The 27,302-nt window shown below is 32.8% G+C and overlaps 2 protein-coding genes and 1 non-coding gene across 3 annotated transcripts; 1 reads left to right on the top strand and 2 right to left on the bottom strand.

The window, feature by feature from the left end:
- The first annotated feature begins 41 nt into the window (after positions 1–41).
- On the top strand, positions 42–4,423 carry LOC112684191. Its single transcript, XM_025555560.1, has 2 exons — positions 42–545; positions 3,015–4,423. The coding sequence occupies exons 1-2, from the start codon at positions 42–44 to the stop codon at positions 3,783–3,785; spliced, it is 1,275 nt and encodes a 424-aa protein (XP_025411345.1). The 3' UTR covers positions 3,786–4,423.
- A 1,624-nt stretch (positions 4,424–6,047) lies between these two features.
- Positions 6,048–13,743, bottom strand: LOC112684205 (WD repeat-containing protein 19). Its single transcript, XM_025555585.1, has 24 exons — positions 13,609–13,743; positions 13,352–13,506; positions 12,603–12,827; positions 12,035–12,245; positions 11,675–11,961; positions 11,375–11,618; positions 11,068–11,313; positions 10,034–10,153; positions 9,741–9,890; positions 9,524–9,671; positions 9,133–9,450; positions 8,924–9,054; positions 8,713–8,864; positions 8,437–8,638; positions 8,212–8,358; positions 7,987–8,153; positions 7,629–7,872; positions 7,421–7,573; positions 7,239–7,335; positions 6,924–7,130; positions 6,736–6,845; positions 6,492–6,671; positions 6,352–6,428; positions 6,048–6,268 (listed from the first exon to the last, which is right to left on the bottom strand). Exons 1-24 carry the CDS (start codon positions 13,612–13,614, stop codon positions 6,157–6,159), a joined length of 4,089 nt encoding a protein of 1,362 aa, XP_025411370.1. The 5' UTR covers positions 13,615–13,743; the 3' UTR covers positions 6,048–6,156.
- A 13,106-nt stretch (positions 13,744–26,849) lies between these two features.
- Positions 26,850–27,043, bottom strand: LOC112684213. Its single transcript, XR_003148673.1, has one exon. It is a non-coding gene; the product is annotated as a U2 spliceosomal RNA (small nuclear RNA).
- Positions 27,044–27,302: the final 259 nt, after the last annotated feature.

Here is a 27,302-nt window from a genome sequence, read left to right as displayed (position 1 = left end):
ACTATTAATTTACTAAAACTGATCCTTTGTGCAATGATGACATGTTTACCACCGACCAATTGCTATTATTGGCAAAATTAGCCGAGAACATAGATTCGCTAGATTCTGTTGAATTGGCTGCGTTTGTGCTGCTTCTTAAACCAGATCTACAGCAACAGCAGTCTGAATGTAGTTCGTCATCGTCAACATCATATCAGTCGATGGAACAACGTCCATACTTTGGCCAGCGGGACGGTCACTCTAGAGATGCATTACTGGAGAAAGAGCTGGAATGGTTGGCCAAAGAAGACCGTGGCAGACGATTACGTGTTGATAGACAAACATTTCACAAGTTGTTGACAAAGTTGCATCCACACATGGCCAAAGTCAAAAATGGACTAAAAGTCAGTGCTGCTAGACGTTTAACAGCAACATTAAGATTTCTTGGTACTAGCTCTACGCTACAAGAAATTAAGATTGATACTCACATATCACCTCAAATGTTGGCAAAGATCATTGTAGAAACCTGTGATTGTATCATGGAAGCTCTCAAAGATTATATTAAGGTATATTTTTTATCTTATTAATAATTAATCAGTTTTGTAAAAAAAATTATTGTAAAATATATTTTCATAATTTTATTACATGATATTGATAAATTAGTTGTATGGTTAAATAAGTTTGATTGATGAAATTAATATAAATATTGACATAAGATTAAATGCAACTGCAAATGATGATAACCATTTCAACATTGATATTATCGACAAATATTATTAAACTATTTTAAAAAATATGCCAAACGAAACAAAAATGATTTTTCATGTATTTTTGATTATGTTATCTTATTTTTCTCAATATTTCAATTTTATAATTTTTATTCGTTAATCAATTAGTCATAATATTATAAATCTATCAAACAATTGTTATTACCAATTATATTTTATTGAGTCAGTAAAAATAACAATAAATTTCATTTTGTATCTATTTTTGAGTTTCATATGAACAATGTATGAATGACCTTGTTTAATTTTTTCTTCAATATTTAAAAAGCCATGAAACATAATAAGATTTTATTTAATTTTCATATAAAAAAGAATTAATGTTCAAAAATAAAAACAAAAAATATATTTTGTATTTTTCTGTTTTACCTATTTCATATAACTAGTTGGTTGTATTCAATAGTAATTGTGTATTGTTTGTTTATGACATCATAGATAGCAATAGATTAGGAAGATATGAACTCATCAAGTTTTAAGAATTAAACCTGCAGATATGTGTTAATTGTATTAATAATATTGAATATTATATAGCCCAGTGACGTACATATAAGGGGGGGCGGGTTCAAACCCCCCAGGACAAAAAAAAATAAAAAGAAAATTTTTTTATTATTGATGACGTGTAATATATTCGTAGTTTCATTATTACGCTTTGAATTCAAAATATACAACTATACAAATATTATGATAGTTAAATAATTATATTGATAGGTATTTGAAAAGTTTTGTTAACTATGCTGTTTTATATTCCAATAGCTATTAATTTACTATAATGTAAAAGTAAACTGTAAATTGGTAAAAAAATTATATAAAATAATATCTATTTATAGATATATCTATTTTTATCAATTACCTTGTATACAGACACAAAAAAAAAATTATGGTAAAAAGGTTTGTTTTTGCTAGTACGTTTTTTTGCTCTTCATTTTATATTGCAATTTAAAAATGAATAAACAATATATATACTTAGAGAAAAAGAAAGATGGTTGGATACGATTGAGAATGATACGAAGGCTGTTGATGTGTGTATGTAGAAAATAGAGGCAAGTGATGATTTATGACAAGGGTGATGGACTCCAAATAGTTGGAAGAAAGGCAAAGGAAAAGAAGAAGTGTATGTACTTAGAACAAAAAAAAAAATCATGACTTATGACATTATTACTTTTCTTTACAATTTTGATTATTACCTAGTTAACCCCATACACTATACATCCACCTCATCCCAGATCAATTAAAGTTCATAAATCTTCATAAAATATAATATCTCCCATAGATTGTTCTCCAGAGTATACATGCTTCCATAGAGTGTATCGACCATCATAGCTTATACAGAAACTAGATGAGCATAGGTTTCCAAACTTTTTTGACTCGGAGTACCTTAGAAGATTTTCTACAAATCCAAAAACACTATATGTTGTATATTGTGTATTTATATTTATATTTTATAACTTTGATTTTCTTTAGATAGCTACAATATAATATACTATATACTACTATATAATATTGTATAATCAATGGTACAACTAAATATATACATGTATATCATTTAATTCACAGCACCTAACCTAACTTGGTTCTGCTATAGAGTTGACATATACCCATAATGCATAGTAGTGTAAATAATTGTTAACATCATATAACAAATATTTACACTTAGTGTACAGCCATAGATTAAATATACTATGTTATAAATATCTTTGTTTTTAATGTATGTTTTGATTAAATGTTTTTGTAAACTTATTTTTAATATCATTTGTCTACTTTTTTTCCTTTTAATATACTTGTATATGATCATTGCGCTGTAAAGAATAAACTACAAAAGTGAATAATATAATTAGTTTCAGGCTTCTACTGTGAGATTTACAAATAATCCTCCCTTTAATTATATATAGTTCCAACTTGAATTCATACAATCCATTATCAAAATAAATAATATTATTAACATTAAATGTCATTTCACAAACATAAATTTAACAATACTAAAAGAATGTATATACTCCAAAACTATTTAAATTTTAAGTGAATAAAATAAAGAACATTTTATTTTCATGGTTGAATGATTTGTTGATATCAGTTGAAAGTGAGGAGGATCTAGTTATTATTCTGCATTTTTTTCCATTGTATTTAAGATGTTATAAAATTATTATCTTTTTTTATGTTATAATTGTTAATAATTTTATTCTAATTATTAAAATTCAGATTTTTCATAGTTTTGTTATAAATTAATCAACTAGCATAATTTATTTATTTTTACAGTGCCCTCAAATAGAAGAAGAATGGATGCGAGTGTCAGCAACATTTGAACGTACTACACGATTTCCATCATGCCTTGGTGCTGCATGTGCTCGTCATATAGAGCTCCGCAAGGCATCTAAGGCTGATTCTGATTATCTTAACGAACGTCGTCGACCTAGTGTATTACTATCAGCAGTAATTGATGCTAATTATGAGTTCCTCATAGTGGATACGTGTCCTAGTGGACATCTTTCAGAAGAAAACCCACCAAATAAAATTTTGGAACGTAAATTTCGATCAACAAAGCTACCATGTCAGTCTAATTCTAATCAGTTACCATATGTATTTGTAGCTGATGAATGTTTCAAATTGCAAGAAAATTTTATGGTGCCTTACAGAGCAATTAATGATAAAGGTGGTGAGGCAAATAAATTATTTAATCGTCAATTAGTAAGGGCCAATCAAAGAGCTGCCAAAACTTTGGCCATTATGGCATGGAGATTTGGTGTACTTCAAACTCCTGTTAACTTAGAAGCAAAGAAGGTGCAAACTATAGTAAAAGCTTGTTGTTATCTTCATAATTTTTTTAAGCGTGAGAGTGCTTATTATATTGACAGTAACATGGAAGCTGTTATCAAAGCTGATATAGCACCAATTGTATGGGGCCCTAATACAACTGTAATACCACATATTAATAACTGTGATATTGATGCACAATATGTTAGGGATTGTTTTTCTAAATACTTATACACATTATCTAGGGGTCAAGGCCAAACACGTGTCTGTAAATAATTATTGTTCATAAAACATTGTTAATGTAGTTCATTCATCTATACTAGTATTGAAATTATTTATTACATGTTGTTATCAACTATTGTTGAAAAAGTATATTATGGAGTACTGATTATTTTATACTAGTCTATTCAAAATTTTACAAGTTTGTAATTATATAGGCTTAATTTACTTTCATGAAAATTTATATTTAATGACATTTTTTATGTGCACAATGTTAAAGTTACTAGATTTCTATGACTGAAATGACTAACTATTTATTCATATATGGAAGTCTTCCATAATCCATTTTTAAATTTGGTTGTACTCTTATTCATATAATTTTTTTTTAATTTTATTAATAACATTTGTACCAATATTATTACAGGGTGTGCTGGGTTATAGAATATTATAAAATGTTTCATTATATAAATACATTTACTTCTTTAATATATTCCATTGCAATAAAAATCAAGTCATAAAAATTAAATATCAAGTTAATTTACATTAAACACCCTGTATTTAATGTTCAGCGCCATAAGTCTGAAAATTTAGTAAGTGGTCTAAAAAGTTGTTCACAAACGTTTATATTTCTAGCATTACTTAGTTTATTATAAATTGTATGTTAATTAAAATATTATTCATTAGTTGAAATTTTCATTATACTATCATTTATGTTTTGTATAACAAATTTAAATTTACCTTTTTAATCAGTTATATTTTTGTATTTTGATATATTTTCAAAAATAATATAAAAGAGGTGCTGATAATATTTTGAAATCATAACTTTACCAAACCTTTGAACTCTAAAAATCAGATTATGAACCTTGCAACATAAGTTATTAAATAATCTATATGGAACTGAGGTACACTACCTTAGCTTGTTTTATTTTTTTAATATTTAATTTATTTAAAACTACTAGATTTTGTGAATATTTTTATTTTATTTCATTGTGATGTATTTAATAAGTGGGCCTCGTGATGTGAAACTAATACATTTTGACAATGTTCTGTCAACCAAACAATTATACTATTTAGTTTCTATGTGTCAATGTAGTCATGCTTTATACTAAAATTAATATATATTTATATATATGTATATTAATAAACCTATTTACAATCAATACATTTATTTTGATATATTTTTTTTTTATATATATAAGCCATTATATCGGTAATTGTATGTCTTCTTTTAAAACTGTCGTTATAATTGATTGGTCTTATTTTGAAAAAGAATTTATATGTTTATTAATGATTATTAACCTGTTCAGATTTTGTATTTAAATGTGTACTACAAGAAATAAAGAAAGATTTTTTAATTAATTAATTATTAATACTTCCCTATATTTATCTACAAACCTTACAGTTTCTGAACTATCAGTTACTTTAAAAAGTATAGTATCATAATTTTTTAAAAATAAATTTTAATTGCGTATTTATAAGTAAAAACTGAAATCTTAGAAAAATATTTAAGTATTAAAACAGTAAGTAAACTAATAGTTCAGATATTCATTTGTGGAAAAAATTTTTTTTGAAAAAATTCATTATTTTGTTTATTCTAAATTAAATGTTAAGTAATAAACAAAGAAAAAAGTTATTTGAACAACTGACAATTTATGTAAGTAAATAGTATATACTATTTATTTAAATGTAATTCTATTTTATTCAATATTTACTGAATGACCTAGGTATTAATTATACCTTACATTACACAATTTTAATTCTTGGACTACTAAGGATTAAAATTAAACATTTTAATTAAAACTCTTGGTTATTTTATTTTCAAATAAAAATGTATTTGTAATTTGTAATCGTATCAAAAATGTGTCCAGAATCTTTTTTAACGCCCTAACCTCACAAAAGAAATCTCAGTCAGAAGACTAAGATGGGCAGGGCATGCATGGAGGAAACAAGGATCAATAATAAGGACCGTGATCAATAACGACCCTTAGGTAGGCCTCGCTTAAGATGGGAAGACTGTGTTATTCAAGATGTAGGAAGAATTTAAGCTGGTCTGCAATGGAGGGAAGCAGCAGAAGATAGAAATAGATGGAGGAGTATTAAGTTGGAGGGCTGGTCTTAAAGGCCGTTACCCCTTATGAAAAAAAAAAAAAAAATCAAAAATGTGTATGCTAATGATATATACCTATTCTTCTTCTGATAACCATAACCAATTCAACAGTTCTTAACAGGTATAATTTTGATACGTTTTATATTTCAAATACTATGCTTGATTGGATTTTATTAATTTTTATTATACGACGCATGTATATAAATATTAAATTAAAAAGTAAAATGTATATTATACTTTATTAAAAGTCTAGTACATAGAGAGATCTATCCCATTGTAATTGGACGGAATTGTGCACATAGTAAACTTAAAAATAATTATTCAATCGTGTTCTTCGGTAAATAAGAAAGGCTTTGGATCAACAACTATTTGTAAATAATCTATTTTTACTGGATTTGAACACATTGGACAGTTTTCACCAGACTCCAATAATCTAAAATTTAAAAAAAAAGTATTATAAATTAAATTATAACAATTAGTTCTTAAAATTACATAAGTCGTAAAAAAATGCTTTACCCAGCAAATTCATTATACAATGCAGGAAATCGACAATTTGGACAGAAAGTAAGATTTTCCTTAGTAATGTGCCACCCCTAAAACAAGATAAATGAAAAATAATAACAATCTATTTTTGTTTCTAATTACATTTATCTTACAGATGCTATACAAAAAGGTATAGTACTTTTACAGCTAGTGCATGTGAGACTTGTCATTGGCAAGTCAAATCCACAATACGGACATGGTTCTATTCTGGTAACAATATCATTTGATTGGGAACCAACTCTAGGAGACTTTCTAATGACACTTTCTATTTTTTTTCGATATTTCTCATCAATCTAAAACACATTTTGTTATTAAAATCTGTAAATATATGAAAATTACCTCAGTAACTAAAATTACCTGATGTCTATAATCAGATTTCATTAAAATAGTTGCAAATTTAAAAGCACTTTCCTTCATGTTGGAGCGGTAACATTCAATGACAGTTGATGTTAAAATTTGCACGGCATCTATGTACACAATAGGTAAAATAAATCATCAAAATGTTTTAGCATATTTAATATCAATGACAATATCAATTGACATACGTGTGGGAAATCTATCAATATTTTCTGAAATTCTGATCAATAATGGAGCTGCTTTGCTATGATTGTCTAGGCGTACATACACTCGTACAAGTATATACGAATGGAGTAGTGCTAAATTAGCAATCATCTCGTTGCTTACTTTTAACTGATTATTACGTAATTCACAAATGGTGTTGTACAGTACATCATGTGCCTGCCTATAGTTACCTGTAAAATATTGTTAAACAATTACATACTCAACGTTTAACAAAATTGTGCAACAAAATAATTTTGTACATGGAGTTTGAAATTGAGTACTTGTTGAAACTATATTACCTTTGACTTGTTCATTATTTGCTAATATTATAGCAACTTTTGCGGCCTCTAGATATCGATTTCTGGCCATGTGGAGTTTGAACAAAAATTTTGGATTCTGAAATTAATAGATATGCAAGACATACAGTTTAAATTGAATTAATTCTTAATTTACAACTGATTATGTTATTTGTATTGATTACCCTTGTGTGGCCATCAACTTCACCTAGCAATAATTTTATAAATTCATCATCGATTGAGTTTTTTTTAGCGGCAGCAACTACTTCAATAGCTAATGACAAGATTTCATCATTTTCTGGATCAGCTTTACTACCTTCGAGTAGATTTATAACAGCCTAAATTATGAGTAAAATTAGTTAGATTCAATTTCTAAAAGTTTAAAAAGTTTACTTTTTGGTAGTTTTTTGCATAAAAATAATATTTCCCAGCAAGAACAGGACTGTTTTTCATTTCATAATATTTAGCTAGACTGGCAAACTCGGGAACAGAAACTTCTTCATCTTCGTCTAACAAAACATCACCATATAATTCTAAATGGTCATGATCACAAGCTAATCTGAAAGCGTCTGTAAAGCAATGTGACATAGTCAAAAATCGAATTGCCAACAGTATTTCATTGTTTTTCTGAAAATATCTGAAAATATTTGTTTATTAATTTGTAAGATATACTCTTTTAATAATAACAATTTGAAATGGTTTTTTTTTTAATTTTAAAAAAAATTTATAAGTCTCAATGTTTGCAATTTACCTGGCAATCATTTTTGAACCTTCAGTACTACGATGTTCTTGCACAACTGCAATAGCATCTTGTGGATCATCTAGCTTATCTAAATCTATTCGAATAACATTTTCATAGTCATGAGCTGCATTATAACCATATAATGCTTGCTTATAATTTCCCATAGCTTCCATAGCCTGTTATTAAATTGTATTAGCTCCATTTTGAATCACAATAAAACATTTTAACTTTTACCTTAGCATACTGAGCATGGATTTTTGTTGATGTAATGTATGTTGCATATTCACCAACTTTTGACCAATTTTTTAAGCGAATATAGCATGAAGCTGCTTGGTCCCAATTCTCAACCTTTTCATATAAATCTGCTGCGTCACCTAATTTCTACATTTTAAATGTAAGTTGAATGTCATAAAAATAAATATACACTGTTTAATTGTTTACTATGTATTATTATAATACTTTAGTATTTTCTAGTAGTTCAGCACATTCATTCAATAATTTTTTTGACCCAATATCTAATGCTATATCTATGCCTTTTTTAGTATTTCCACATTTTATCAAACATCTGGCTATCCCTTCACGACAATATCTGAAATTATCAGTATCTGTATCTGAGTTAAGGCCTTGTTCATATTGTAATATTGCCTCATCAGATTTACCACTAAAATAAAGACGAAAAAAAAGTCATATAAAATTATTCTAGCTAAGACATAGTGTGTAAAATATAATACAAACATAAGTTCGAACTGTTGGCCGTATTTACAAGAAATGTAAGGCATTCGTTCGGGAGCAAGGGTTTTGGCAAGATCTAATGCAACATCCCATTGCAATAGGTCTTGTCTCATTTCTAAGGCTTGAATTGGATTAGACGATTCTAAGAACAATTTCTAAAGCCAATACTAAGGTTATAATGAATTATAAAAATTATTTCTTGTTAATAAATTACTTGAGCTTTATCAAATTCTTTCATATACATAGCTAAATAACCAGCAAACAAGTTTTTGTCTTCTATATCTTTTATTAATTCTAATGACCATACCATTGAAACATCACCCAGATAAGTATATACTTGAAGAGCTTGAATTAATAACAAATAAAAAAAATTGATTTGAAATTTTTTTTTAAATACTAATTGTTAAACATTAAACAACTTACCTGTTTCTATATCAAAATAATTTAAACAGCTTTCACCCAATTTCTCCCAATATTCTTTTTTGTTTAATAACTGACAAGTCTTCCATGCATCACTAATCCTAATAAGAGCTAATTGTTTGTCCAAGTCTTGTTCTAATCTCTCTGTTGGGTGACTAAGTGTGGTCGCTGCTGGCCGTATTAATATTGGTGTGTGGGTTGATAATATTATAGTGTTTAATTTTCCATTGGATGTTTCCAGTGTTAAATCACCGTGGAACAAAAACAATGGAATTTGACGTTCAGGTAATTTGGTGGAACCAATGTAATGGATTTCACTACCTAAGTGTAAATTAATGATGTAAAACAATAACTGTAAATAGTATACATAGCAATATATTATTTAATAAATTACCATTGATTGAATCTCTTACATACACAAATGTTAAACATAATTTATCACTACATGCAATAAACACATGCTTTTCAGATGGCCAAAGTTCCCACATTACTGAACAAGCCGAAGTTGGAAAATCTTTAATAGGGATAATTTCTTCAGAAACCTTAAGAATAATTAAATATAATGTTCATTTGCTTATTATATATTTTATAACATTAACAATTGGACATACTGGGGTGTATAAATAAGCTTTATTTTTTGTATCAACTAACACACATCTTATACCTTCTTGATTAGGATATAAATTGACAATACCACAGTGATGTTTATAAGTGAAAGCTTCATTCCAGTCTTCTAGATGAAAATAGTGAATAATACCTACCTGTGATATATTTACAAAATACATAACATTTAATTATTTAAATTAATAATTTTTTCAGTATGAATATCCTATATTCATAAAAGTTCTAGTAATATTATATTAGGATTTCATTTTATACAAAAAATAATCAATTATATTTTTACCTCAGTGCTATAGATGAGAAACTCATTAGTTAAATACTGACTGTTGATGTTTTTTCCTTTATCGGTAGGAAATATTTTTGATACACCATCATTGACTGTCTTTGAAACAATTGATTCAATCTAAATTACATAATCTTATGATAAATTATTATAATTTTTTTTATAATTTACAATAATAAATATAAAATATAAATTATTTGAAATAATTATAAATAAGAGTTAAATAATTAATTATATTAAATTAATTGTCCTTTTCCTTTTTAGTCTTTGCTCTCAAGTACTTGAGATTGGCCAACCAAGTTCTCAATCTCCAAACATCTAAATTACTCACATCTCCTTCATACACCGGCTGATTTTATACCACCAACAGTTGAATACAATTACCTCTTCTTTAATATTCTTATTTTTATCTATTTTTTTATTTTTTTTAATTACAAATTTTAATGCCTCTTTTACATATCTCATCTTAACATATTCAAATCATTAAAAGCTATTTTGTTTCAATTTACCTATCAATGATGTAACTCTTCAGTTATCCCAGTTAGAATAATGTATGTATATATATTGTTTATTTTGTCTTTTCATGTCACCATTTACTACATATATCCTTCTTGGCATACTCATTTCCGTTACACTTACTCTTTGTTTTAATTTTTTTATTTACAGTCTATTCAATTCATACATTTTTTACTTACTGTTTAATACAATTAATGTGAATAAATATTATTATAATAATAATAGAAAAAAAAATGTTAAATACGATTGTAAAACTAAAATAATAATGATAACTAAGATTAATATCTCTTAAGCTTTAACTCAACAATTATTTTTATGTCAAATTAGACATAATTATACTTATCACATTAAATATAATAACTAATATCAATACATTTTAGACTAATAACCATCTTATTTTCTGTATTTATGCTTACTTATAAATAACATAAGAAGGTCATGCTGTTATGAATATTAAGATATTGTGATTCATTATTAATATTTTTAATGTTATACAATTTAATAATTAATATACAAACCGTATGGATTTGGATTCTTCCTTCAAACAAAACTGATATAAATTCACTATTTATGCAAACATTTTTTATGCTACCTAAATATTCCTGGTCACCAAGTAATGACATTGATAATTTAGTTGAATCAGACGAGTTAATTTTGTAAAACCAAATTCTGTTATTCATGCCAACTGCTAAATGATTAGGACCAAGGCCTAAAAAGCTTGGTTCCATTTCTGTAGTAATAGAGACCATATCAGGTGGTTGGTTCTAAAATATATAATGATAATGTAACAAATTAGTGTTTTTAAATATTTTTTAGAGAACTAACTTTGTCCGAATGACAGTAATGTACTGTAACTTGATTCAAAGAAGTTAAAAATGCAACATAGTTGTTATATGCTGATGATACCATAGGTAAGGCCTCTAAATAAATATGAACACAATCATCTGACGTAGTAGCAGCCATTAATCGCCCATCTTCACTCCATGAAATATGATCAAGAACACTACCTTCGTCAACATTTAATACAGCTGTAGTTTCTTGCAATTTTCCAATTTCATGTACTTTAATTCTAAAAATATATTATTTGATTTATATATTACATTAATTATTAATGTAAATACTTACGTATATTCACCACATGTAGCTACTTTTCCAGCAGTTTTAGATAAACCAACATCAGATAGTATTTCTTTATGATTTCTTACTTGAAAGAGTTCTTTACCTACTTCTTTAGGATGAGTCGATATAGATATCAAATAACCTTCACTGAAACCGATTAAAATATAACCATCTCCATACCAATGGTAAGTAATTATTGACCCATATTTTAAATTAAAAGCTAGTTCATATGGATTATCAGTGTCTTGCAAATCAATAAGGTATAATGTTTTATTGCTTACTAAAACGCTTACCTATATAAATTAAGAATACAAGAAACTATTTCATAAAATCATAACTATATATTTATAAATATATAAAACTTACGGTTTCTTCAGAGTGCTTTCTACGATCCGACTTCATTTTTGAGAATGTAATTTTTGAAGGTTCTCCTCTAAGTGATATAATTTTTAATGTATCACCATCAATATTGCTTATAGATACTGTTTGATCCAGGGATCCTAAAGCTAGGATATTGTCTCTATTCCATTCACCACATGTAATACTTCTTGTATGCTTACCTAACACTGGTGTTCGTCTAAAAATCATTCAATAAGATATTGCACAAAAATTAGTACGTTAAACTCCTAGTGGTTACGCCCACGGTGTTAACACCACGCCATTGGAAAAAACTATTTTCTTTAAATATAGTTATCGGTAAATTTAGAATGACTCCTATACCACTTATTTATAAACATGTAAAAATAATTATAAATTTGATCTATATACATGGAGTCACCAGTAATTAGTCATTAAGTAATAGATCACATTAAAAATAAAGAATAAAATAGCGGTATTAACTCCGTAGTATAACTTCCAACGAGATTCTTAAAACCACAACCTCAACAAGGCTAAATTAATTAAAACATTGCACAAAAATTAATTTTATTCTTACTTAGAAGTACGATAGTCATAAATTGTTAGGTTTCCTTTGGCTGAAGTAATAGCAACAGTTTGACTGATTTTTGACCAAATTATACATGTAAGACTGTCTTTAAAGACAGGATTAATTTGTTCAATTTTCGAGGAATTAGCTTCCCATAGCATTAAAGTAGATGAACCATCACATAGAATTCCTAATAAATCACCATCGCGATCCCATGCTAAACTAGTACATTTTCTAAAACACAAAGAAAAATGAACTGATATTTATTTCATAAATATAAATATATATAGGTGTTATTGCATTTTATTTGCAAAAAATTATATAATATATGTTAGTTTAAATACAATTAATTATGCGATCACAAATATATTTCAAAAGAGAAATAAACACATAAAACTGATATAACATTATAACTAGATATAACATTTTTATAGAGTACAGATTTAACTGTACTAATATACATGTATCAATCTATATCAGTGTGTACGCAAGATCAGACATTTCACATATGAATTACGTGATGTATAATGCATCACTCTAAAATATTATTGTCACAACATGGATGAAATATTTTAAATTGAATTTAGCGATAAAAAATTTGAGATAGGACTTTCGAGCTCTTTAATCTGTTGGAACATTAATTACAACTGGCATTCATAATAATTCAAAAATAATAATTCTAACTAAGTAGTGAATCATCAAATTATGTACTTAAAAAATGTTTTAACTGAAAAAATGGTTAATAAAATTATAGGCACCCTGAAATTTTGATTTTTTCCACCAATTTTCCATTACGATTGTAAATTCCAATAAACTGATCTGATCCTGTTACAGCAAGATAAGTACCACTTCCTTTTTGCCATGCTATTCTCGTTCCACCGGCGCCACCAAGATTTTCGATTTTCAATAGTTTCTAAATAAACGACAAAGATAAGTTCAAAAACAACCAATTTTTATTCACTGTCTATTTCTATGTCAAACTTCTCTGATACATTAATCGATAATTAATTATTACCTTCATCAAAAGACACTATTGTCACGCACTTTTATTCTGGCTGACTGGACTGCACATTTATAATGTCATCGATTAAGTGAATTTTATAAGATTGTCGATTGAATTTTTAAACCATTTGAATTATTTTTAATTCCTTATCACTGTGTTATCATACAACGGTTAATGTTTCGATGTGCGAAGGATTTGTTTCCTGGGCAACAAATGCCCCACTACCTACCGGCAACCACGGTGATTATAAAGAATAAACCATAGACATAATAGAATCCTATGTCTATTATGTCCGTATGTCTATGTTATAAATATACTATATAATTATAGGTAATTCATTATGAATGCAATGTTTAATGTAATTTGTGGTGTATGTAATCACAGAATATCATCGTATAATTATGTATTAATTTTAAGTATAATTTATATATTATGCAACAGAAGGAATTATTTTAACGAAATTGGATGAAATTATACATTTTTTAAATAGAAAATATTCAGGAAAAGCAAATTACTATAGACATTTAAAATATAATGCAGATATCATACGTTTTCGCAACTTGTAACCGTTCTTCACCGAACAACTGAGTCTAATGATTGAAACAATCGTAAACTACAAAGCTTTGACAGAAAAAAAAAATTATAATCAAACACAATATCATAGTAGTGATGAACATCAAAGAAATTCAAATGAAGTGACACATAAATGCTAATATTAGTAGGGAATAACATTATTTGAAAAAAAATAAATAAATTGCCACGCACCATGGACGACAGCAACGATTTCAACTACTTATATAACAGTAGGTAATTATTATTATATTAACAAACATATCTGATGGATTCGATGTCATATTCGCAAATTCCATTTTAGTGGATCACTATTAGTCTTAGTAAGTTATCAACCTGATAAGTAGCTCTTTCAATTCAAGCAAAAAATGGTTACTGTTTTCGTACAATTAGGGAAGGAATTTCCAGTTAAATTTAAGGAAAAGTTCATTAATTAAGGTGGAGTAAATACTCACCAAGAAAGAAGTATGCAGCTTTCTCGGAGCTTTTCCATACCAAAGATAAGGGATGGCAATGGATTTTAAGCAAAAAGTGTTTGTGGCTCACGCTTACGTACAACAGACACATAAGCAGATATTTGGTTAAATTTTTGGGGTAGCTATAATAATTCAAAGTAAAATAACCCGCAGAGGCTTCGCCCCCAGGCCCCTTTCTCATGCACAAGTATAACTTATTACTACTAAATATATAGATGTTTAAATTGTATTAAAAAAAAAAAAAAAACACTAAATAACGTATATTTAAAAATAATTAATATTTTATTTTAATGACAAATCTAGTTGTATCAGCGAAGATATTCAAAATATCATCGCTTTTTATATTTTTCGATGTATTTTTGTAAATATATAGTATTGAAAGATCGCTGAAACTTAGCCAAGTTTTTATTTTTTTCATTACACTGAAACTTCCTTCGCAAGTAACCGAACTAATTGGTATTGTTAATGCCATTGTAAATAGTTTTTTATTATTTCTTATTTTACGATTTTCAAAAAAAACCAAAAGATAATTATAAAAACAACGAATAACATTTCTAACAAAGTTTCGATTTTGAGGGGCTATTAAAATATTTGGGGGGCTACTTGAGGTCCGCCTATGAACAGACACCGGAGGCATCATAGTCTGGCAATTGGTTCGGATGGAAACGATACAGTGCGGTACATAAGATTTTCGTAATATTCCTGCGGGTGATTTTGCTACCAATGATCTATTTTTTGTACTTGATGACACCGTTCTCGAAAAAAAACTATCATTACACACTGCCCATAAACCGGATAATCAACTATTAATGATTGTATGCCATTTTTTTGATGATCCTATTTTTATGATCCTATTCCTTGATAAACTCTTTAAAATAATCTAAACAAGACAGGTTCCATAAAAGATTCTCTGTACTTGATCTTGAAAAATGCAATCATTGTTTAAGTAGATATTTTCGTTCACAGTTCGCACGGTATAACTGGTATTAGTCCAGGGACCCAAAAGGTATTTCAGCACATTGTGGAATATTTATGACTGTTTGAAATTAATTAAATTGGTCATGACGTTCGACTATTGGTGGACAGCCGATTTGAATTTGCAAGTCGAAGACGATGATCTACATAAGGCAATGAACGCAAATATTGGCAGCCCTTGGATACAAGATTAGTCGTCGAATGGTTGTTCGCTGAGGCCATATTGATATCATACTTACTTAAGGGGCACTCGATATACATACAATGCACATATATATGCCATTTTAGTTTCATCCTGGGTCCCACGCTTCTGTCACTAGGCAAAATTACTACTGACTGTTCGATTCGCGATACTATTTGGCATCATCGTTTTGGCTTTCACCGCCGGTCTGTATAGATTTTACCAGTACTACCATGTATCAAATGGAATCAAATTCCGAAGAAAATAGCTATAAATCAAACTCATCAGAAGATATTTTCGAGATAAACTGTCCAGCGGTTATGTTAAAAAATACAAACTCTATTTGCTGTTAACAATTTAACTAATCTATGTTGATTAATCATTTTGTATCTTGTCTGACCATGTTTTGTAACTCAAAATATATATTTCATGAATACAATGTTGATATACGTTTTGTTCAATTATGTTATTACTGTATGTATTTATTATGTTCACATTTATTACAAAACAGCATTTAATATATAGGTATAATTACTCGAGCTTATTTTACTGTATCGTTCGTACGTATTATTATAATGATTAAAGACGTTTGATAATTAATAAAAATGTTAACTGTATATTCCCCCATGTTTGCGCCATCACGGCACGTACATTTACGACTTGTGCCGCCGTGCTTGTAGAAGGATAAGAAGGAATACGATGACGAAAACAAAACAATCTTATTTAATAAAAGGCTCGATTACATATTTGCATACACAAAATAATGTAATAACAATTATATGAAGAAAAAACGGCACACACGTCAACGGCTAACCAATGACATATATGTCATATATATTCGCGGATTCAAGCGAAGAGGGGGTTTTGGGATCCGTCTACTTGCGGAGGACGTGGACATAGCCGCCATCGATTCCGCATTCAAACTCCTGACGTCACCGGACACCCGAGTCTCTACCGAAGCCAATGAACACGCGACCGACACAACAAAAAGGAGGATCGGCCGCCAACTGACCAACACAGAAGTTGCCGATTTCCTCTCCGGAGAATGTGAGGGCGTGTTCAGAGAGACTCGCGGTTCCGGCACGTCCAACGTTTGGACGCGGGCGCGGAACGCGTCGAAGCGACTGAAGGTCGGCTGGGGCCTGGACCCGTGTCCCTCCATCCAGCACGGTGGCACCATACTAAAAGCGAAGCAGAGGCGGAACGTGATGAGGACAATCCGAGACTGCGAACGACACCAACGGAGTGAAGTCCTCGTTGACAAGCCGGACCAGGGGCGGACGATGGAATGCGTCGGAGCCCACCCCGCCTGACACCATTTCCTGAGGAACGGGGACTTCACTCGTTTTGCAAACTAGCGGTTTGTCCACCGCGACCGCCTCAACCTCGTGCCACTCAATGGGGTCTCGTCGTGGAAGGCCGGTGACCGCAGATGTAGACGATGTGGGTACATTACAGAAAGTTTAGCCCACGTCGCCAATCACTGCATGCGGTACACCGCCCTATACATGGCGAGGCATAATACACGGATTAAGAAGGCGGCGGTTCGCAAATTCGAAGTCCTTTCCGAGAACCAGGTCATGGGCAGCCGTAGCATGCGCCTTGATTTGGATTTTCGGAAAGGCCCGAAGATCTACATCGTCGATGCGATGTAACAGCTAGGCCAAAAGTCGGCACCAGTCGGGGTTCGGTTTTGAAGACGAAAAATAATTGAAAATAAAAAAATCACGAACGACGAAAGATTCGTCGGTGCTGACTGCTCCGAAAGGCGGCGTACAGCCGGACGCACTACGCACTTTTTATAAAAATATGTGTTATAAAAATAGTTATCGGCCTGTTGTGTGAGGTCGTGGGGTCTCTGCGGCGGAAGCAAGCTCTCATGATCCACGGAATTTTTTTGTCACCAAACTCGGGGGGTCTGCTATGACTACCGCAAGTGGTGGAACGCACACCCTTTTTTCGAAAATATAAAGAATAACACACACAACGATAATAATAATAATAATAATAATAATAATAAACCAGTTCTTTAAAGGATTGTCTGAACAGACGGAAAAAGAATAATTCACGAGGACGTCGTAAGCACCGTATAATACAAATGAAAGGCAAGCCCCCTATTCTCACTTAGATTACCTGACCCACACCGATATATACGAGAGGGGTGATGTTTGCGGTCATAAAAGTTGAAGAGAAGAGTGGGTTATAATCGCCCTCGGTCTAAAGGCCATAGGATTCCAGTGCGCACTTATGTGGAAAGGCCGGGAGAAGTCTCACAGAACGCTTACCACGTAATCGAGTCCCGTCTCCTCAGAGTCTTTTTCAAGTTAAGCTGATAAGAACAGATTTTATTTATAAATTTTTATAGTTGATTTACATTTATGTGGGTACATTTTTTTTTCAGGGTGGGGCACATAATTGTGGGCACAGTATTATAACATCTACATAGTAATTTATAGTAAATGGTAGACAATTTCTGGTAATATATATAAATTTTTAAAAACTAATTAAAGATAAAGAATAAAAAGTAAAGATAAATGGTAACGTGTATATAAAAAAAGCTTTTTAAAAGAGATTAAATATGTAAAACGTTGGTAGAGAATAATATATATATAAAATAATGGTAAGCAACATATATAAAAAAAGTGAGGTGGTCAATTAAATGTATGCAGTATTATAACGAATAGAAATAATATTGTGTATAAGCTGATAACCTAATGATTAAACATAATTGTTTACGAATTACCTATGGTCATAAATACGGGCTGGCGGTGGTCACTATTACGAGTTCTCGGTATTATAAAGATTATAATATTATTGTTAAGTGCACTGGGAGCCCGGAGCAATATAAATAATAGCCGTTAATGAATTAATTTATTTTGTCAAACGTTATAAAACTTAGAATTTTGGTTGTCCTGTATCTAATATTTTATTATTAAACTATACATTATTTTAAAAAATTTTATTAAATCCATGAAATATGCATATAAATGTTCTTAAACCCAAAATATGCGAATTGGTACAAAAAGTAACAAAATATGCAAAATTAGGCATCAACAATTTTTATATCTGAAATATGCATACTATGAATCGAATTTGTATCGAATTTCAATATGCAATTTCAAGACAAAGATGCAAATTCCTAAAGTTCCGAGCCTTGATAATGACTAACCATAAAAATTTAAAATTTTTTTAAAAAGTTTAAGATTTTACGAATTATTATATATATATGAACAAATTTGAGAAATGGTATTTACGGGTAGAATCACTATCTGATGAAAATATTACCATCGAGTTTCTGTGAGTTGCATACCGCTATTACCGGCAATGTAGAGGCCGACCAATAAAAAAAACTCCATGATCTTATCTCAATTATCATCGCTATTTTGTCACATATATTTTTCGGTTTATTTTATTGCTAATAACTAATTTAATTATTCTCGTATATAATACGCAAAAGCCACTGGACCACATATCAATTCAATTGTGTATTTTAAAATTATAATTCTTATCGTTACTATGACAAGCAAATGAACAACAATACACCGTATTGCCACGGTGAATTACATAGCTCATCCATTTAGTGATTCAAAGCGAACATTTCCCGTCAACAGAAAATTGTAATTGTTTCGTATCAAAAGTTTTATTTAGAAGAAAAGATGGAATCCATGACAGACAAGCAGATTTTCCCAAAGGCAAGTTCGACGGACATCATTCGCAGCGACGAACTTGTACTTGACGTGTTGTTTCAGATGAAATCTTCGGCCGACGAGATCACTCGTACGGATATTGACGGACATAGCGCCAACGCGTTTTCCGGGATTCCAAAGCATTCGGAAAACATCGGTTCTGGTTGGAAGCCCGCCGTTACGGCGGCAACGAAACCGGTGGTCGACGGTGGACGACGTTCGAACGTGGTGGACAAGACGACCGGCCGAGTAGGTGCGAACGCCACGAAGGTGGCGGTAGCCACGGCCAAGACGACTGCGGAGAACGGCAAATCGTCCAAGATAACCGTACGCTACAATAAAGCGGCCACGCTGGCCAAGGTAGCGGTGACGGCAAAGGTGACGGCCCAGGCGTCTCTGGCGGACTTTGGTGTCCGGACGTTGCCCAAGCCTAAAAAACCACCTCAAACGATCGGAGTGGCCATCCGGTACAACAACGCGGCAAAGTTGGCCCAGGTAGCGGTGACGGCCAAGACGACGGCTCGAGAATCTCTGAGGGACTTCGGTGTCCAGTCGCTGCCCAAGGCCAGAAAAGCACCCCAAGTGACCGAAGTGTTCGTCCGTTACAACAACGCGGCCAAACTAGCCCGGGTAGCGGTGGCGTCCAAAACGGTAGCCCGGACGGCCGTCGTGGAGAGCGGCAGCGACCGGTCACCGATGTTAGCCGGTGACAAAGCAGTGAAGACGAAGGTTCCGCCTAAACGTCCCACGGACGAAATCCCGCGCCGCCTGAACCGGCCGTCGGTGAACGGGTTTCTTCGATATCCGCCGCGGAACAGAGTGCCTCCGACGGAAGTCGAAGATGCCGGACCACACTTGAGCGTTCTCCGACAGCTGGTGGCTAACGGTCCACACGGGATCAATATCCCGCCGAAGACGTTCGCCGGTCAACTGCCCAACAAATGACGACGTCGGGGTCGTGAAGTCGGATCCGTCTACCCAACACACATACACCTGTGATCCGATTTCGAACGCTTAGCCGATGGGTCGTGACGCGTTACCTCCTGCAACACCACGATCAAAACACGAATTGATTTTCTTTAACTTGTCCCCGTCCGTAAGTGGCAGTCGCCTTGCGCAATGGTATTCTCTGTCTCCATCTGACATACGTACAACACGGCAAATTTGTGTTTAGTCGTTTAAATGTAATGATGTTGGCTTTAATATTAAAATAAACTGACCTGTAATAATACTTTAAGGGAAGATGTTATGTCTATGTTTTGTTGGTAGGTTTTTCGATATTTTAATTTTTAAGCGAGTTATAAACATTAAAATTCATAAATCCCATGAAAATTAAAATATCGGAAAAACCAACCAACGAAACATAGGAAATGTCCTTCCCTTAAAGTATTATTACATGTCAGTTTACTCTAACATTAAAGCTAACATCAGTACATTTGAATTACTGAACGAGAAGTGACTATGTTGTATGTTTGTCAGGAGGAGACAAAACTTGCGGGTGTGGCTTCTTCTAAATTCCGTTTACTTGATGGCTTTATGTTCTAACGAAAAGTTTTATTTTAATAATTTTAAAATTAATATTAATAAAATGTATTTTTAAAAAGTATGCTTTGAATTTTATTTCGGTGTTTTAAGTAAGTTGAGCATTTGTCTTTTAAAGCTACTTTACATATAAATGTACATATAATGTACAGAGAAAATAATATTGTTTCTCATATATTTTTTAATGTAATAGCTCACGAAATATATATAAATATACGAAATATATTTTTTTTTTTATGTAATAACCCACGAAAATAATATTAAACTTGCAGAAAGTTTATGCATAACAAGTAAACAGAACAAATTTTATTTTATTAATTTTGTGGAAACGGTTGTAACATGTAGCAATTATTGAATTATCAGTTTAAAAAAAATTTATTTTACCATTTAATCAACAATCGTTTTGCACTGTATTCGAACGAGATATTCTACACCTTTTCTATGGCATTCAACCAGCAACACGTCTAAAAGCATTGACAGTTCGACACGGCACGCTGATAGGTTTCGGCAGTACAGCGGTAAGTATGCCCGCTTGCCACAAATGTCGGGTCGAATTTTGGCGAGATGCTGTTATTCGTCATTTAATTGTGCCGACAGTTAGTCGAATGGCGTAGCCAAGAAGGGTTAAGGGAACTATAGCCCTACCCCGTATGCGTAGTGTGTATGTATTAAACTAGTTTAGTACTGTTTGATATTAAATTATATTAAAATGTTGGTACTAACTAAATGTTGACGAATAACGAGTGCATAAGCGTAATACTAGTACTGTTGGTCAGTACTATATTTTTGGTGGTTATCGTGTACGTTATGGCGACTCTCGTCTAACACTTACATTTTATTATCACAATGGTTTTTATACAATGATATGTCATGGCGATGCTGTCGCAACTGACCACCGTTAATATATTATGGTTATTAATCTTATTTTAATGAATATAATGATTATTTTTTAAAAATTTTAATGCTGGAGATACATTTTTAAATTTGATGAGGGGAAGGTTCATGGGTGAACTCTTAAAGCTTTTCTCAACTAATCGGCCCAAAAAGCGTTTAAATATCCTATTTACCTACGCTACTGATGTAGCCACTCGGTAACGGTCGATGATGGGTTTTCGATGGCCCTTGTTTTGAATCAGGTACCCTGACGAGCCGTGTACATCAAAGGTTCCGAAACTAAAGATCGCGATACATTTTCGATCCAGTGGGTACGTTGTCTCGACGGTTCCGGCAACCGTCCCCTTATCCGGCCGGTGTACAAAGTAGGTGGAGGTTTTTTGGGCTTGTGTCTGGATAGAGAGCAGCTACGATTAGTGGTATACCACGAAACCTTGTCAGGTTTATACATAATTATTTCCCATAAATGACTGATTTATATACGAACTCATGGTATCGATTTGTTTAAATAATCTGTTTCTTTTTTGGATGAATATAATGTATATTTTTGTTCTCGGGAAATCAACCATCTGCTCGTTTGAGACGTACAGCAAAAGTTATCCAATTACAACACTGCCAACCATGGGAGTTCAATCGAAAGATGTCAAGCAGCGATTACCTTTACCGAGAAGTAAATGATTATACAATCTTCTTTTGGTTTCTTAGGCCACGTACACATTGGAAAGCGTTCCGTGGTGAGCGGTGGGCGATGAACGACGAGCGTTGAGCGGTGAGCTGTGAAGTGTGTATACAAGCGATGAGCGTTGTTTGCAACATTATTTTATTTTAATGTAGTGACTTAGAGTACCATGGCACTAATTTGGCACTAGTTCGTCGTATTTTTTTTGTTCGAAAATTCATTTTTACGAAGACTACGCCTCTTAACTAAAAAGAAAAAAAAGAATAGATGTTCACGAAATGAATAAAAAACGAAGTTTTCTAGGCGAGTTCCATCATGTATATGAAGAATTAAAACTTGACCGAAAGAGATTTTTCAAATTTTTACGTATGTCTTTAGAAACTTTTGATTTTCTTCTATCTAAAGTACAATTCAAATTAACAAAGCCGGTGAGAAGCGATTCGGACAGATTCCTGTTAGACGTGGCATACAATTCGGATGCAGCCGTATACGCCGTACACCCGCGTGTACGTTCTAATACACCCCTGATTATTTACCTGTTTAAGACTTTTTCGTCAGGTTTTCTATGGTCGTGATTGGTGTTACACTCAACTATTTTATTTGAAGTTGATAATTCAGTAAAATACTTACAATTTTTGAAACAGCAAGTCCACTGCTGTACATCAACTTGCGGTGTCTTATGAAAACGGAATTTGTAGCCTTCGTAGATAATAAGTGGCTTCGATTTTTCACTATATACAAATTCCACGACAAAATATTCAAATACGTATAATATATCGTACAAACTATTGTACAAACGATACAAAGATTGATTTCGGACTAAACACGATTTGACAATTTGCATTGTGCCATTTGAAATTATCTGATTATCGTAGTTAATGCAAGTCATACGGCAGATAATACAAAGAAAAATATATATATTATGTTTATTATATTAAATAAACATATAACTTGCTATACGTATCGGAACATTTTGTTTATCGTTATTCGTTCATCACTATATGTACAGCCAACACCGCAGGTATTATACCATATTTACATTCAGCCCATTTTCGTGGCAGTGAGCAGGGAAGTGGGCATGGAAGTGGGCAGCACGAGTATGTGAACACGTAACTCGCGCTGATCATGCTCCTCGCATTGTCACTGCCCGTCGCTCCCGTTAGGAGCGGTAAATTGAGCAGTGCGAGCAGCAGGTTAACCGACAGCGTGATATTAGCACACATTAACAGGGCAATGTAGATGCTCACTACCTACGACGCTGCCACTGAAGTATTTTGACAATGAAATACAGCAGCGCGAGGAACAGCGGCAATGGCTGAATGTAAATGGGGTATAACAGGTTAAGTAATGACAATTACTCGGGCTGCAACTCACCTACAGCTAAATATATTGTCGGGCCGCCACTCACCTACAGCAACTTTCGCAGCCATGGGTGACGAATGCCGAAATATGGGTACGAGTGTAACCCGCACAATCGAAATCGCAGCGAACTGATTCCGGAGTCATTATTAGGTATGTAAGAGTTGATTCCCTATGGTATATCAATAAACTGCACGACCGTCGCACACAACGCGCCTCGTGTTCACCGATAACACGCGCGAATTTACGAGAAAAAAAAAATACTTGATTACTAAACATTTTTTTAATAATAATTTTTTTAATAAATATAATATAGTACAATAAATAAAAATTGAATGATTTTCAAAATATGAATAAACTAAAAAGAACAACATTTTTGAGTAACTTGTCAGTCAACCTCCTCATGGCTTTTTTTGGGTTACTCTGGAAGGCTAAATATTTAAACAAATATTGAAAAAAATATATAATAACCCGGGAATCAACTTGTACATACCTCTCGATGGCCCGGGAATCAAGTCAACGGTATCGATGCAGGTAAACAAGTACCCGGGAATCAACTCGTACGCAGCCATCGAAATCAAAACACAGATCAATACTGTGAATTGACACTTATTTTTACGGACCGTTTGAACTGACTTTTGACTGACAGTATAGTTAGTATGCGCCAAATACTCTCAGTCATATTGATCGTGCGAGAGCTGCTTTAAGGCTGACGCTCAATTTTATTTCTATTTTTTTACCTTAAAAAAAACGATGTAGGTGATTTTTTTTGAGTGTTGATTAATTATATTGTTTTTACATTGGTTCAAGGAAAAATCAACATTCTACCAAAATAAACGTCAATACTTTTTATTTAAAATAAACATTTTATACTTATTTTAACAGTTTATGTTTCGGTTAACTACAGTTGATTCACACTTGAATTTTATAGAAAACGTCCTGCACAACGACAACGAACATATTTCATAATGATAATAACTATTTTATATATATAACGCACTTTGGTAGCGAATGAACTTTTTCACATCGACCGGTAATTCGAGTGCGGCCGTTCGTAATATGAAATACGTGGTGCTTGCTCAAAGATTTCCAAACTATAAATTTATTCACCACTTACAAGTAATATATTTATTTGATTTATGTGGGCCGTAAAATAAAAATGGTTAACTATAAGTGGTGGTTAAAATTTGGTAATAATGTAAAAAAAATATCCGAGTACAAGATATAAATCAAAAAAGACAATTATAAATATAATAGAAAAAGAAAAAAACACACATAGTATATTAAGTAAAAAGGAAAAAATATATATATTTTGGGGAGTCGATTCTATTCAGTTTGGCGGATTCCCGTTATATGTTCGATGTAAATGTCCCTGGTGAATTTTATTGTTTCACTCACGCATAGTTTTTGAAACAGCTTCCCGTATGAGCGGCTACAAATTAGTCGCAGAAAGCTGTCATTGTCGGGGTCCCATGCTCCCAAAGACCCGTTAATGAATGGCACCACAGCTACCTCCGCCACGTGCTGCGCTGCCATCTCTGAACGAAGTTCTTCGTATTTCGTCCTTTTCTCCTCTGCTGCTGCCTGGAACGCCGTCATCCTGTTTTCGAAGTCGACGATGTAGATCTTCGGGCCTTTCCGAAGAACTAAATCAGGGCGCAAGCCACGGCTGCCCATGACCTGGTTCTCGGAAAGGATGTATGCGCCATGTATAGGGCGGTGTACCGCATGCAGTGATTGGTGACGTGGACTAAACTTTTTATAATGTACCCACATCGTCTACACCTGCGGTCACCGACTCTCCACGACGAGGCCCCATTGAGCGGCACGAGGTTGAGGCGGGCAAGGTGGACAAACCTCCAGTCTGCAAAGCGCGTGAAATCCCCGTTCCTCAGGCGTCAGGTGTCAGGCGGGGTGGGCTCCGACGCATTCCATCGCCCGCCCCTGGTCCGGCTTGTCAACGAGGACTTCACTCCGTTGGTGTCGTTCGCAGTCTCGGATTGTCCTCATCACGTCCCGCCTCTGCTTCGCTTTTAGTATGGTGCCACCGTGCTGGATGGAGGGACACGGGTCCAGGCCCCAACGACCTCCAGTCGCTTCGACGCGTTCCGCGCCCACGTCCAAACGTTGGACGTGCCGGAACCGCGAGTCTCTCTGAACACGCCCTCACATTCTCCGGAGAGGCAACCTTTGTGTTGTGTCGGTGTTCATTGGCTTCGGTAGAGACTCTGGTGTCCGGTGACGTCAGGAGTTTGAATGTGGAATCGATCGCGGCTATGTCCGCGTCCTCCGCAAGTAGACGGATCCCACATCCACTTCTTCGCGTGGATCCGTATATATATTCTCTGGACGCCTCCTGCGGCAGGTAGAGCGTGGCTTTGAGCTCCGGTCACAGTATTTGGTCCCAGTCCGTTAGTACATTAGTCATACCACACTTTGATCTTAGCCGATAGGCAGAGAAGCGATATTGTGTATCTTGAATATTAATAGATTACAAATCGACAATCACTACTTATTGGTATATGACGTTCGGCCATTAAAAATGGAATTTTTATTAGTGCGTCTCTCCATTTAAATATCGACTTGTCAGCATTAATTTACCGATTGTTGAATATACATATTAACTACAGTTGTTTATGGTTGATTAATATTGAATAAAACGTACAAACAAAACGACAAGGAACATTTTTGATATTGATAATAAATATTTTGACGTTATAAAAAAAATGATGATAATATAACGCTCTCTAGTAGTGAGTGATCGAACTTGGGCACCGTCACCATGCATCGCATAGTAATTGAAATGGAAATTAGGTGAACCTGCACAATAAAATTTGTATATCTACTATAGTCCTAACCTTCGATTGTATTAACTATGATTATATCATAGAATTATGTGGGCCGTTCCCGGTGGTACTGCAATACCGGGTCAACCCGCGGTGGAGCAGGAGCAAGCCCCAAAGTCTCCACCAAATTTAAAAAAATTAGTTTAACATTTGAGTCCTTCTATGAAGGACGTATCAGATGTTAAGCTGATAAGAACAGATACTACACTTTGATCTTAGCCGATAGGCCGAGAAGCGATACTTCGACCAAATCCTTCAACCACTATAAAGGATAAACGTCAAACTCGAAAAATGTAGCTTTTAGTTTGAGCGATTTCTCGATATCGAAAATTCGGCGTTTTGTTTTAGAAACCGTATCTGTTCAATGACCTGTAAAGCATTTTTCGATAAAACTAAATTATTTAGTATGATATATTAATGTATCTAAGTACAAAATTGGATCATTTAGTAATCGAAACACGACTGTTGAACTGCAGCAGCGTAAAAACGCTATCTACC

This window comes from Sipha flava, unplaced genomic scaffold, assembly GCF_003268045.1.
Source record: "Sipha flava isolate LNK unplaced genomic scaffold, YSA_version1 245_pilon_pilon, whole genome shotgun sequence".
NCBI lineage: Eukaryota > Metazoa > Arthropoda > Insecta > Hemiptera > Aphididae > Sipha > Sipha flava.
Note: the sequence above shows the minus strand (reverse complement) of the source record. Positions and strands in the feature narration are given on the sequence as shown.

Coding starts and splice junctions, on each gene's coding strand:
- LOC112684191 (XM_025555560.1), top strand. CDS start 42: ATGTTTACCACCGACCAATTGCTATTATTGGCAAAATTAGCCGAGAAC. Junction 546..3,014: donor CTCTCAAAGATTATATTAAG/GTATATTTTTTA, acceptor TTATTTTTACAG/TGCCCTCAAATAGAAGAAGA.
- LOC112684205 (XM_025555585.1), bottom strand. Junction 10,154..11,067: donor GAAGAATCCAAATCCATACG/GTTTGTATATTA, acceptor TATGTAATTTAG/ATTGAATCAATTGTTTCAAA. Junction 8,639..8,712: donor GGCCAACAGTTCGAACTTAT/GTTTGTATTATA, acceptor TCTTTATTTTAG/TGGTAAATCTGATGAGGCAA.